Source organism: Corvus brachyrhynchos, unplaced genomic scaffold, assembly GCF_000691975.1.
Source record: "Corvus brachyrhynchos isolate BGI_N302 unplaced genomic scaffold, ASM69197v1 scaffold116, whole genome shotgun sequence".
Lineage (NCBI taxonomy): Eukaryota > Metazoa > Chordata > Aves > Passeriformes > Corvidae > Corvus > Corvus brachyrhynchos.
In genome coordinates, this window is record NW_008240221.1 from 14,184,370 (window position 1) to 14,199,151 (window position 14,782).

The window sequence follows — 14,782 nt, forward strand, 5'->3', positions numbered from 1 at the left end:
GTAAGACTTTATACTATATTGCATATTATTATTTCCAGGAGTGATAGTTTGCTTCTAAACTGCTGAATAAAAGAAAAACAATAACCTCCTTTTTTTTTTTTTCCCCTTTGATGCAGCAGTGTTATAAATGGAAACATGTAAACAAATTCCCGAGTTAGCTGGGTAATAAATCAATTCCTGTTCTGGAGCAGTGGAATGTGAAATATCACTCATTGTCCCACACTCTGGGACAGCATTGCGTGAAGGTCAAATTCACCCGGATTTAAGGAGCCTGCAGGGAGCAGTATGAAAAGCCATTGTGTGCTCTCTTCTTTCTATTTTTAGTACTTGTTAGAGGGATCAATTTTAGTTAACTGCAGCGGCGGGTTTAAAATAGTGTTGCTGTTCTCAGTTGTGCATTTACTATGTTTAGAATTTCATTGAAAAACAAATCCCACTAACACTCATTTCTCAGTATTGCAGCAGTAAAACACTGCTGGACATCAAACAGCATTGGTAGCCTCAGAGAAGTGAGATTTTTTTCATTCAAAAATACAATTTAAAAATGTAACTATGGCTTATCAGCTGTCAAAAAATACTCATTTGGCACAGTTGTTTACAGAGCTGTGAATGTTAGAATCTGACTTCCATGTCTTTAACTTATGAGGAATCTTTGCTGTGATAAATGCAGTGATTTGGTAAAATAACCATCTGAGGACTAAGAAAACTCATTAGAGCTTCTAAATAGTGAACAGTGTCTTGTATGCCCTCAGCATAAGATGAGTTTTACTGTCCTACTTGTGTGGGAATGCAAGAAGTGCCACTTGGACACAGACCCATGCTCCTTTCCAATTCCCTGAATCCAGGTCATCTCCTGTCACAGTATGGTGCCATAATCATCACAGGTGCAAAATTAGAGAGCAAAACTGTTCCTGGGGGCAAAGTGTTGGGAGATTTGCTCCAGAGTATAAGGAGTATGCTGGAAGTGAGTTAAAGATTTGCTGTGTGCCATCAGTTTTGGGACAGGTGTTCTTGCTGCAGCAGTGACAGGCTGGCATCTCGGAGATCTAATGGAACAGATTTCTTTCTGTGCTCAAAAGGAAGCTGGTTTTTGGCTCCTTCCCATGAATTTGAGATCAGTGAGGGTGCATTTACTCCTTAGGGAAGATAGTGGCATATTTAATTAAGTTCCTGGATGATTGATGTATATTCTCACTTTCTGCAGATGCAGAAATTAGGCTTTAAATGAGGCATGAACAGAGTGCTGTAGATCAGTCAGAGCCAGGAACCGTGGCTTCCTGGTGCTGACCTCCAGCCTACAATCTTCTCGTAATATTGCAAATAAGGGAGTGTACTTGTTAATCTGTTTGATAGAAAACACTTCCACTGTCAAGAGAACTTCCAGTCGTTTGAAATGCTGATGAAGATGTGAAGACATCAGGGCCAAGACTAGAGAACAGATTGGTAGGTTGCAAGCATTCCTGTAGGAAAAAGTTAGCTCCAAGTTAGGCCAGGTGAGGATACAACCTGGACCGGACGGGCAAACAACCAAGCAACCACCCCACCTTGCAAATATATTTTATATGAGAAACATTTGCAAGGTAGAAGGAGAGGGAGTCGCCAGCTCCAGGCTGTATCTACAGCAGAGCTGCTCCTCTCAAATGAAAGGCAGCTGTTTGCCATTTATTAGTGCAGTGATTTACAAACCACCCTCCTGGCACTAGAATATGCCCTTTCTTTTCTGGAAAGCAGTCCTTCTCTTTCCATATCCAATCCCCAACCTGTCCATACATGCCCTCCTTCCTCCACTGCGTCTTTCTTCACAACAGACTGCCCTGTACCCCCTCATTTCTAACTCTGCACTCCAGAATGCCTTTTCCCCAGGATCCCAGGTGCCACCCTGGCTTCCCCTTGTCGGCCTCAACCCCTCACAACCCCTGCTGCCCACACTGTGGTTGCCCAGAGAAATTGCTTTTCTCCCATGAGTTTGATTCACAGATCACAGCTGCACTGATGGGATCTGCACCATACAGTAACACCCAGCACAGGTCAGGGTGCTGAGCACTTTTTTTGCTCCATGCATTCTCTCGTGCAGTTTTGCACTCTGTCAGTGCCCACTTGCCTCCACAGCTTCAGGCACTGTTGGAAAAGCAGTGCAGGGCACCATGTCCAGTAGCCCTTACAGACAAGTCTACACCAGTTGCACTCCTCTCCATGTTACAGAGCCCCTTATCAGCATTCCAGCAGGCTTTGCACCTCAGGCTACTCCTCCAGGTCTTGCACAATACATTTTTCACATTATGAAAGCACCATTCTGAAGTGTCACACATGGTGGCTCTTGAGTCCACAGTGGTGGCTCTTGGGATACAGAAGAGACCTGGCAGATGTCTGTGCCACTTGGCTGTTGGCTCTTGGTTTCATTTTTGTCTCTGAGCAATTCAGAAGTAGCTGTTCCTGCTATGCTCTAGCTGGGCTTCTTGAGGAGGGTGCGCAGCACCTGCCCCTGCTCTGCCCCCGATTTGGCTCACCCTTCCCTAGGGAAGGGGAGAACAGGTGAGAGCAGGACCCTGCCCAGGAAATGCCATACACAGAGATTTCAGACAGTCTCTCGAGGCAGATTTTCTGCTCATGTGTTTTCAAACTCTTGTGTTTGTCATCACTGATTCAAAGGAAATCCTAAATATTTCATATGACTCCAGGAAGGATTAAAAGGGGATGGAGGGGCAAACAAATGGTGATAGATAAAACTTTTCATCTCTGTCCTTCCTCTCCCTGCTGTTCTGTGGTTGCTTTTTCCCTTCCTTCCTTTTAGCAGGGGCAGGGTACCGGGGAGCTGGTGGATGGAGAAAATTGTTCCTCTGGTTGGGAGAGGAGGATGCCCTGCTCCTGCAGCATCAGTCATGGGATTCCAGGGAGCAGTTCCTCTGCTTTGCTATGGCAGATCCATGTTGTAGAAGTGTTCTGTGGAGGTATTTTGTGGGATGGGCTGCTTTTTCCCTTCCCTCCTTTTACCAGGGGCAGGGTACCGGGGAGCTGGTGGATGGAGAAAATTGTTCCTCTGGTTGGGAGAGGAGGATGCCCTGCTCCTGCAGCATCAGTCATGGGATTCCAGGGAGCAGTTCCTCTGCTTTGCTATGGCAGATCCATGTTGTAGAAGTGTTCTGTGGAGGTATTTTGTGGGATGGGCTGTAGCTCTTCTGTCACAAACAAAGGACCTCCTATTATTTGCACCCTGGTATTTGTAAAGCCCTTAGATGAAGGGACTGTAAGGGGAAGGTATTTTTATGATGCTAATGCCACATTTACATGGAATGGGCAGCTCTGAACTCATTAACCTTTGCTCATGAGATTGATTTAGGGATGAGATAGCTACACATTAAAATTAGCATTTATTCATTATTCCTTATGTATATGAATATCAACTTTGCTGGACAAATGGGCCCTGTTAGGAGCTGCAACATCAATGAAAGGTCACAGTACTGACTCACAAAGGGATAGAAAATCCTATACCATTATTTTTAATTCTGAAATACCGAAAGTTGCTTCTGTGGTCATCTTTCTTGCGTCACCCCGAGGCTGTGGGTTTACTCCTGGCTCATGTGGTCACAAAAGGTTGGGCTCAGTGACATAAAAGCAGCTGTGCTCATTGTTAAGCGGGGAAACTTCAAATTCTTTCTGTTTTTCTTCAGCAAAGCAAATGGATAGAGAGCAACATCACTGCTATTTTCAGAGGTTTATCAGAAAGTTTTTCGGACTTTGTAATGGAGGTGCCACAGCTGAATTCTTCCCTGAAGGCAGAGGTTATGTTTGAGTATATTGGATAAAGTTTGTGATATTTTTCTGAGTAAATTTTTGTGAGTTGCCACTGTTAGGTTATGTGAAGGTTTAAACTTTTTATAAAGGATAGAGATAGGCTGGAGGAGAAAGACCCCTCTCCTCAAGAATCCTTTGGCTTAGGTAGCCTGTAAGAATTCTCCAGGCTCCAGCAGAAGCAGGAGCATGGATCAGTGTAGGGCCTGAGAACACAGAGACATGCTGAATGTCAGAGACAGCTGAATGAGGTCACTGGACAAATGCTGGGGTGGTTTTAGTTACAGAAATTGGTGAGTCTTACCTGTGTTAACCCCGCTTGCTGCTCACAGCTTGAGATAACCTAGGTCTTGTAAACATAAATCCACTGACTCAGCCATTACTTCAGTAGCTGAACTGCTACAGACTTAGTTTTTTGGGGTTTTTTTTATGCGGAGGTGTTAAGTTTAAGAGAAAAGAAAAAAAATACAGAAAAAAGGCAGAAGGGAAGGGCTAATCTGGCTGTATCTACTGGATTTTTATTTTGTGCTTATCACCTCAGTGTTTTTCCGCAAACAGTGATTATGTTTGGAACAAGATACAGCGGTACAAAAGTCCCACGGTTACTGTTGCCCTGTTCCTAACTCAGTCATGAAAAGGTTTTGTGGTGTTTGAGCCACAGCTCTGCAGGCATGAATAATGCTGAGTACAGAACAGAGTCTGCAGCTCATTTGTGCTCAGAAATAACTGTATGCCTTAAAAACTTAATTTATGAGTGCATCACATTTTGGTTTGCAAAGTGACATTAATTGCTGCTGCAGTTACTTGTGCCAGAGGCATCTGAATATTTTTCCTTGCATCTGTACTTATTTCCACTGTTCTTTTTCAGTGGAAAGAGTCCTTCTGGGAGGGATTTGAGCAGTAAAAGAATGTGGCATTTGAACTGGGATTATTACCTTTTAAGAGGGCAGTGAATCTGATTTCCTTGGCGGTGCTGGTGTGGGAAGACAGGCCGGTGCTGCGTGTGCGCAGCCCTGCGGAGCTGCCCGTGGTGACAGTGACCAATGCAGCCCTCGGTGCTGGCTGGCGGCACTGACGTCAGCCCAGAGCTGAGAAATTAGCTGAGACCCACAGGGAAAAATGGGCAAAGAAAAACCATATAATTCCTCAATGCAGCACAACCAAGCTATTTCTCTTTTTATATTTTAGCCTATCAGCAAGACCTGTAACGCTTTGCTCAATTTGGATTCAGAGGAAAGGTTGCCAAAAATAGAGCAGTTAAATGTCAACATTAATGGTATCACAGCAGTAAAATATTTCTCACAGCAAGATGCCTGACTTATAGCTATTATTCACTAGCTGCCTCCTTGTTTTTAGGCAAAAATACAGCGTGTCCTCTAGTCTCAAGCCACCCAGGCTTATTTGGACCAAGGAATTTGTCAGCACAAAGAGCATGTGAACACAGTCCCAGAGCTGTATGTGCTAATGCAGGGCCAAACCTGCAAGCTCTTCCTCACATGAATTACTCTGCCACAAAGTGGCCAACAAATAAAACTCCAAATTAGTCCCACAAGCAAGCCACAAGTGCTTTGAGACAGGGACTGCTATTTGCTTCCATGGTGTAACACCTGGCACTTCTGGGTTCTGCCAGTGGTGCAGCATTTAGGAGCCACTGCACTACAGAGGCGATCTGGGATGGCTGGGGCCTCACCTTCCTCATCTCAGAAGATTTTGCAGACAATGTTTTTTTCTTAAAACTCTTACATTAATTCCTTGCAATTTAATGACCAATACCTACTTGTATACCATGTCCAATCCAGAATATGTATAGTGCCAGCAGGCTCAATTCAGGACTGAAAGTCCTATGTCTGATCCCTTGTTTGCTTGTGGACTTTTGCAGGTAAACACCCACGCCTGTATGGGCCATTCACTTAAGAGTTGAACTTGATGATTCTTGTGGGTCCTTTCCAACTCAGAATATATTCTGTGGAAAAAAAAAAAAAAAAAAAGCCACATTCATCAGAGGAGTACTGTGTTGAGTGTTGAGACTTAAATAAGGAAGAAAATATAATGTACTGTTTAGGCGTTCAGCCTGCTCTAGTGAGCAGTTATAGACTGCTCTGTAATCACATCTGCAGAAACAAAATTTGTTGCAGCTCCAGCTAAACAGCTTTGAAACTCAAAATCCATCTGGAGCAGAGATATGTGGGTTTTTTATTTCTGGAGAAATTAGATTAAGTGTTGAAATATGTCTGAGGGCGACAAGTGGACTTTAAATGGGACTGAAGGAACGCCACAGCAAAAATAAAGAACAACCCCAACCTAACAGGTGTGAAATGACTTCAGACCAAAGGTTGGATAGGTTGGGTTCCAGTTCCTCTTTTTAACCATGAACTTCTGTGTTCTTTCTCCTCTGCGTACTTTGTGGGTTTATCTCAGTGCTGTTAGCCACCCATATTGGTGCCAAACACCATTATAGACAAAAGGGTGTGTGTATTTTATCATGCCTTACAGACCTCTGATCAAACTGCCTCCTGGGGCAGGATCCCCAGGATGTGTTGTGGTAGCTGACAGAGTCCAGCTGTGCTGGTGCTCACCTGTATTTAGGAGCAGCAGCACACACTCACCTCCCTGTCCAGGTGTGGAGTGTTCTGCAGTCCAGGAGTGCCACAGGCTGTGTTGCTACTTAGACTGCCATCTCTTGACGTGACTGCTTTTCTCTGCTTCCAGGAGAGAAATACGAGCTGCACGCAGGAACAGAGTCCACTCCCAGTGTGGTAGTGCACGTCTGTGACAGCGACATGGAAGATGACGAGGACCCAAAGAATTCTCCAAAGCCAAAAATCATTCAAACTCGACGCCCCGGTGTGCCACCACCTGTATCTAACTGAGCCTCTCCCGCAGAAGCAGCACTTCTCTCTCCTCCAGCACAGCTCTTGGTTTTTGTTTGCTTTGTTCTGTTGAAAGGCAGCCTTTGCCTTCTGAGCACCGGGACATTAAGGTCATTGAAACCCCTTCACAGTAATCAAGCCTCTGTAACAAAAGGGCTAGGAAAATGATCTTTGTACCTGTAACCATATCACACACCAACTGATAGATCTAGCTGGAAAGGACAAAACAAGGCTGAGGAAACAAGGGAGGGTTTCAGTCTGAGGATCTTTTCACGGCTATAATTTGCATGCTGAAACACCACTACCAGAGATACCGTTTGGGTGGGAATTAGGCCGATATCAGGCTTGATATTCAAACTCCCAGGATTGCTACTGCCCTTCATCAAGCAGCCTGCTCCTCTGCCCTCCTCACTTCCCAACAGACCTTAGTCTTTTCCCTTTTCACTCTTTTTTAAGGGGGTAGGTGTGTTGTTTTTACTCCACTAGGAGAAACAACAGAAAACAACTCTATTCCACCAACAGCTGTAGGGAATGGTGGTCTGAAATGGTGACAGGGATGTGAGATGGAGTTCTCTGGGCTGAGGGGAGAGGCAGCAGCTGCTGGGGGGTCTGGTGTCTGTCAGTCCTTCTCTCTGAGGAGGAGGGAGCCTGAATATCAGTAGGGATTGTCAGTTTATCTTCCATCAGGGGATGAGTGGTGCTTCTCTCCGGGTCTGCAGAAGAGGAGCTGATTGACTGCTCATGTAAGATGGGATTCCTTGCTCCTGTCATAGCTGTATGTTCCAGTAATGATACAGGCTGAATGCTTTCCTAGTGGTGTGGTGAACAGCCCTGAAACTGTCAGTAATTACTTGCACATCTCTAATATTCAGCCCTTTTCCCTCCCCACTTCCTGTGCTTCAAAGCCCTTCTTGAGCTGTCTGCAGTTTGGGTTTGTGGAGGTGAGCAGAGGTTAGTTAAAATTCTTTTGTTGGGTTTTTTTTTTTGTCTTTTTTTAGGCCAAAGAAAACAGGACCATAATTACACACTTGAAATTAGACTGCATGCAACTGAATCCTCTTTTTCACCCTGTCCTGCATGTTTCTTTCACTTGCAATATATACTGGGTTACAAAAACTGTTCTGTGTTTGCATCATGGCTGACAGCAGACAGATCCCAGACTCCCTGTCTGGCAGACCTTCCATGATGATTTATTTTTTTAATGCATACTTGTCATTTTGAGAACATATTTTCTAGACATTTGAGCTCAGATTTTGCATATATTTAAGCATGCGCTTAATTTATGCACATGAGTAGTTCCACTAAAATTAATACTGCAGAAACCAAGCATATGTGTAAGGTATGGTGGGATTTTTAAGCTAATTAGCTGCAGCTGTACTCCCCAAAGTGACTGTAAAATGGCACAGTGACCTTCCACAGTTTAAAATCCTTTACAGCTTAAAATAAGTAAATACATTTTGGAAGCTTATTCTAGGATCTGAAAAGTCAGTTTAGGTTCTGTAATCAAGATTCTTGTCGTAAAACCTAATGATCTGGTTTCTGAGGGAGGGTTCCATCATACCCTTAATTAGCAGCGAAGCTACAAAGCTTCAGCAGAGTCAAGTCCCCCTTGGACAACAGGCATGTTGCTCTGTCAGTGAGGACAGGAGATGGCATTCTCAGCGGGCCTGGTGAGGACGTCTGGGAATGAGGACTTGTCATTCTCACATAGTTCATCCTCTTGACCACCACAGCCTCCTGATATTCCTGATGAGATGTAGTTCTTTACTCAGCACATTTCTGTAATGTGGTAATTGTTACTGGATTATGGGCATCGTTGTGTGCGTATTACACTGATAGAATACTGCTCATTAAATACAGCACAGACTGAACAGAAAATCGGGCTTTAGTATCCTCATGATATCTGTGTAGAGTTTTCTTAAAGTAACTCCTTAGAGGTGTCACTTAATTATTTTGTCAGTGATACATTTTAAATTGTCTTAAGGAAACAAATTGTCACTCAGGTCACAGCCCTAGGAATGTATCCTGTTGAAAACACCATCCTAGGCCGCAAATGGCATTCCAGGAGTAACACCACTGGCTTTTTTGAGAACACACCCAGAGCTGATGTCCATGGGGTTTAGCCCAGTATAAACAGGGACAGTAAGATTTAAACACATAAACAATCAGAGATAATCACCAATGGATTTTTTTTACAGGCAAGGCTGTAGGAGGCCACATCTTGTCCTTGCATCCATGTCCTCAAACTTCGGAGAGATGAGGTTCTGAACTAAGGACTTTGGCCTCAAATGATGTAAAATTGTACTGCAAATTAAAGCACTGGACCTTAAATGTTCTTTCCTCAAAGTGCATTTTCAAACATTTAAAATGAGGCCCCGTTCAGTGACTGCTCTGTGCTTTGTAAAGCTGTGTGGTACTACCCTGGAGGCAGCAGGACACGGCTCATTGCTTGAAGCACAGAAATAGAAACACAATTACAAACCTGAAAATTCAAAGCATCCTCTATGGTCAAAGCTTATATATCACCTGTATGTGATAAAATAATGGCCATCGTTTAAAAAAAGAGCTTCAGGTATTATGGAATAATGTCCCTATCATCAAAGCATCAGCATTTGGGACTCATGAGAGAAGCTGGTATTTTACTAAACGCTGGTTCTTGCCTGACATGGAAGGAAGACTTCTTTCAAAAAATGCTGACTATCTGAAACGGGAATTGTCCTATTCAGTACATCACAGGCAGAGCCCCTACTCATTTGAGTGTGAATTTGCTTTTCTGTAGCTTCTCCAGGGTCAGTCGCTCTGGCTTGCGCTTCTCACAGGGTTATCAGTGAGTTCTCTCATGCTGGAACCCTGGAAGAATGAAGCCTCAGTGTTACATTGTGGCTCCTGAGGCACAGTGGCACAGCCCACATAATTTTAATTTCCTCCCCAATGCAGGAGCTGGCCAGAGTGGCTGGAGGTGATGCCCTAGGGCCTCTGTTGGGTGGGCATGGCTCCTGCTGCTCCTTGGAAATTAAAAGAAGGAAATCAGGGGAGTACAGCTGCTGTTTCTGTTGCCTGCTGCCTGTTTGTCCTTTCTGGGTTCTTCAGATATGAAATTGACATTTTAATGACTTCCTCAGTATAGGTTGAAGCATGAAAACATTTCCAGTGCATGGAGAGAGTGTATTTTGGAATCTGCTCTTTTGGAACAAAACAACAAATTTCTGTGGCCTTGATTTTTGTAATTAAGACAAGGTAATGCAAACTCCCCCCTTCCTAACATACACAGACACACTCCAGTAAACTTTGTTTTCAGCCAAGAAAATATGGGAAGAGTATCCCTTCCTCAACCATAGCAAGACTACAGCCACAGTTACTGTAAAATGTTTTAGGTTATAAAAATTCTCCCCCTGCATAAATTGTGTAGCATCAATTTGATCCTAAATTGTGTGAGAGGGGTGGATTGGTTTTATTTTGGTCTTTTCCACCTGTCTCCCATTCAGCAACACTGAAGAAGCTTTCAGCAAAAATACAGATTGTTGTTTGTACCAAGTAATGGACTGAACTCCTGGCAGGATGCAATTCCAGTGGTTTGTCTGAGCACTGTCACAGATGGCATGAGCATTTCCATTGTATTGTACATAACTTTTGGAATATTCTATTTAGTCATATTTTATAGGAGTATTAAAAAGCTACTGGCTAATTAATCACTTTTACACTTGTATAATTCAGAGCTTAGTTTAAAATAATAAATATGGCAAACAGTATTCTTGTGTTCTGCTTGCATTGGCGTTTGGAAAAGCAACATTTAAAGAGTTAAACTATATCAATAAACTGAGTAGTGTGTTGTGTACCCCTGGTAGAATTGAAAATGCTTAAATGTGTGACATAGGCCAAACTCTGTTTCAGTAGAAATTAGGGGGAAAACAGCCTTCTTGTTGGCAGGATATGCCATGTTCCATTTTAAGCTGCTGCAGTTTCACAGTCATGTGAACTTGCTCTGGTTTGCTGTGGATTTGGCTCGGTGTACACAAAAAAAGCTGCAGTGCAGTCGCTGGTGAGCAAAAGCTCGGCACGTCCCAGCCCCCCGGCATGGTTCTCCCTGGGCTTTTATAATCATGGGTGATGCAGTGGCCATGAATGCTTGGACAAGAACATGGCATCCAGCTGCCAGCTGGGCTGGGGAAAGAGTTCTGTTAACATTCATTATTACAAAAAATTGAAACTAATGTGTCTTGCATCAGTTTGTACTGGGTCTTGCAAAGGATTGGAAACTGGGAGATGAGTTTGCTGATAACTGTCCTGTGAAATTCTGATATCGAATTGCTCAGATCTGGATTGGGAAAAAAATGATTTGTTTTTCTTTTTCTGTGTGCCTGGCATAAAAAAATTTGTTTCTCAAAGGATGATTGTTCATGCTTCTGAAAATTAGATCTGCTTAAGAAGTCTCATTGGAGATGTAAATTCTGAGCTCCTTAATTTCTTTGGAAAGAACAGGCCTTAACCTCTGTGTTTTAATTAGAAAAACTAGTAATAGTGAACTTCTTCTGGGGTTCTTTTTACCTCTTCTAGAGGTGAAATGCAGGAGGCCTAGTTTATTCTTCACTTTGAGCACCAAAAGAGCTTCCCTCACCACAGTGAGTTTCTTCATCTACCCAACTGAAATGCTGTGTTTGCGACATGCCGGCTGTGGCTCTTCCATTGTGCTTGGCACTGGACACAGCACTGGGAAATAAGCTTCAGGGAAATGAGCTTCTCTGCTATCTGTGGATAGCAGAGAGCTGTGTGTCCCACAGGATCAGACTGATCACAGTCACAGCACTTTCAGATCCTCTAAAGAACCTTTACTGAATTTAGTTTTGGTCCTTCTTTAGTGGCAAAGACTTCATCACTAAACTTTTGCTGTTTCAGGCTTTCTCTCACATACCAGTGTAAATGTAAGAGCTTTCCATTTCCTTGATTCCCTTTTGGCTAAGAAATCACATTTACTTCTGGTTTATCGAAAAGCAAAACCAGGTATGGAATAGAGTCCCAGCTCTCATTTATACTCGGCATCATGCAATGTTCTTGAATAACTAGTTACACTAGCAAAAGCCCCAAATACTGCTTTTCCTGGTTTAACCCATCTTCTGAGGGAGTACAGCAGCTTTTAATATTCCAGGCTCCTTTTAAAAGGAGATGTTTTTCTAACAGTAGCTATGCTCTTTTTTTTTGAATACATGTAGACTGCAGCATTCAGGGGTAAAATGACAAGGGAGGAAGTGCTGTAAAAGCTCTTTCCCACAGGTCTATTTGAAGTGTGGAGTATATTTTCTTTGGCTTGGAGGGAAGGGAAGGCAGCACTGATAAAGGCAGAACAGCAGCAGCCCTCTGGATGGAAGAGCAGGAACCCTGAATGCCCCCACTGCAGAGATGCTCAGAAAACTTTAAAAACCAGCCTGAACTCTCTCTCCCCTTCTGTCAGTTCGTTCAGTTGCTACACAGAGATTCTGGGGCTGCAGCAAGAGTCATCTTAATACAGGATTGTGTCCTGATGCAGCGGCTACAAAGTCTAGATAGGGACATTTGTTAGAGAGATTCTTGCTGGAGTAAGGCTGGGAAAGCTGTGAAGTGTGAGCAGCCTTGAAGTTAATGAAAAATGAAGATATTCAGAACCTTAAAACAGACTTCAGGATTCAGTTTTGAATCAGGGGCTTCCTCACTCGCAACACTGAGAGTATCCAGCAAGAAGGATTAAACTTCTCTACTATTCTCACCAGAAAATCAGCCTTCTTTTAACAAATTATTGTAACTGATCATTTATCTAGTGCAAGAAAGTTGTGTCTACATTAGTGTCACACAGTTGTGTTCTCTTCACTGTTGGGTTAATGAAGGTAAATGTTCTGAATCCATTTTAGAGCAGAGTTCTTGTACAGAAACTTCAGAAAGAAATGCCATCTGTAAGGACTGGTGGATTCTTAAGTGTCAGTTTGGCAAGTTGTCCTTCTGTGGGTAGCTGCAGAAATATTTCGTGTATGTTGTTGTAGATTTAAAAGCATTACTCATGGTTTCATTCAAGTGTCTGCATTTCTGACACAGATGTGACATATCTGTATATATTATAAATCAATACTATTTTTAACCACATATTTTGTACAAATATTCACATTAGCTCTGTACTTCAATGAAAATCTATTATGGTATTAAACATTTTGGTGGAATTAGCAAACTCCTTGTCCGTGCTTTGCTTTCATTTTATAACAGCGTTAAGCAGCTGAACCATTTCTGGCATCCAAGGCAGATATCATTTCCAGCGCCTCATGTTGTTCCTTAAATCCAGGTGCACCTGTACCCTCTAGTGACTGATCCCAGCCACTGCAGAGGCAGCTCCCAACACCTCCGGATCCGAGTGAGAGCCCAAAATCAAACCTGAACCAACAATAAATGTGAGCACAGTTTTTTCTAGCTGATGAGTAACATCATGGAACAGCACATGGCTGTTGAGGGACACCCAATGAGAGATTTCAATACACAGAGGTGCAGTTTTGTAACAACTTTTTCCTTTATCCCCTTTCTCCAGAGTTTCTGGGTGGGGTTCATGGCCAGGAATCGGGTGATGAACTTTGTGCTACAGGTGTGGTCCAATTCAGTTTTCTGTGCAGAACAGCCGCATCCACACAGGTTCTGCCAAGCACAGCAGCAATGTGATTCTCCAGGCTTGGACTAGCTCAGCCTCACACCTGTAACAGAACAGTAATGAAGGAGGGAAAAAAAGACATTAAGAAAACAATTAAAAGAACCTTGACCCCTACTACAATCCCTAGAGCTGTGGTGAAGGGGAGAAAGGTATCACACACATACACACATATATTAAAAAATATTTGTTTATTCACTAGATAGGCAGTGCATGTATATATATATATTCATCAGATAGGCAGTGTCAGCTATAAAGGGATTAATAAGCATCGTGTTTGATTCTGTATGGTTGGACTTGATGACTGTAAAGGTCTCTTCCAACTGTGACAATTCTATGATTCTGTGTTCCCATGCATCAGTAAGAGGATAATGGTTTTGTACACTGCCATGAAGTGGGGTGGGGGTCTGTGTACATACACAGGACACGGACTTTGGACTCATATGTAGCAAAGGAAAGGTGGGAAACCTAGCTTGGATTTCTGTCCAGTTCAGCAGTTTGGATTCTAGTGAAATGAGGAAGGAAAAATTCATTTCCATTCCAGGGCGTAGTTGTGAGTCTGGACATCACAATGTGGGGAAAAGCATCTGCCAGGAAACAAATAGAAAATTTAGAGCCTCAGAACAGAAGAGGAGAAAAAAGTCTAGAAAAAAACAGCGGAATCAAAACTTTTTTACTTTTTTAACTGAAGAAGCACCTCCAGATGTCCAGAGAATGAATTTTGCTCCTTGTTTTTACAGTTGGGTCACAGCCCATCCAGCCCTATTTCTATTTAATTTCTATTAAATTTATGACATGCAGCAACACCCTTACAACCTACCCTTCTTGACACCTGCACAAGGGCTGTACTGGGGAGCCCACCCCAAACACACACCTCACCTGTGACGTGGGGGTGCTGGTGGCAGTGGCTGAACATGAGCCAGGTGTGCCCAGGTGGGCAGGGAGGCCAGTGGCACCTGGGCTGCACCAGCAATAGTGTGGCAGCAGGACCAGGGCAGTGATGTCCCCCTGTGCTGGGCACTGCTGAGGCCACACCTCGAGTGCTGTGTCCAGTTCTGGGGCTCTCAGTTCAGGAAGGACATTGAGGGGCTGGAGCGTGTCCAGAGAAGGGAAGGGAGCTGGGGAAGGGTCTGGAGCACAAGTCTGGTGAGGAGCAGCTGAGGGAGCTGGGAAAGGGGCTCAGCCCGGAGAGAAGGAGGCTCAGGGGGAACCTTCTGGCTCTTCACAGCTCCCGGACAGGAGGGTGCAGCCGGGGGGGGTCGGGCTCCTCTCCCAGATAACAAGCGACAGGACAAGAGGACATGGCCTCAGGCTGAGCCAGGGGAGGTTTAGGCTGGATATTAAGAATAATTTCTTCACAGGACGGATGATTAGACATTGGAATAGGCTGCCAAGGGAGGCGGTGGAGTCACCGTCCCTGGAGGTGTTTAAGGAAAGACTGGACATGGCACTGAGGGCCGCGGTTCAG

At 43.8% G+C, this 14,782-nt stretch overlaps 1 protein-coding gene across 2 annotated transcripts in view; it reads left to right on the forward strand.

Annotated features, from left to right (window-relative positions):
* Positions 1-6,819, forward strand: part of RCAN2 (regulator of calcineurin 2) — a 70,854-nt gene extending 64,035 nt beyond the window's left edge. For both annotated transcript variants that reach the window (XM_008641831.2, XM_008641832.2), the window contains exon 4: positions 6,499-6,819. In XM_008641831.2, coding sequence (XP_008640053.2) covers positions 6,499-6,659 — 161 coding nt within the window. In that variant the 3' untranslated portion in view covers positions 6,660-6,819. The remainder of the gene's footprint in view (positions 1-6,498) is intronic.
* Positions 6,820-14,782: the final 7,963 nt, after the last annotated feature.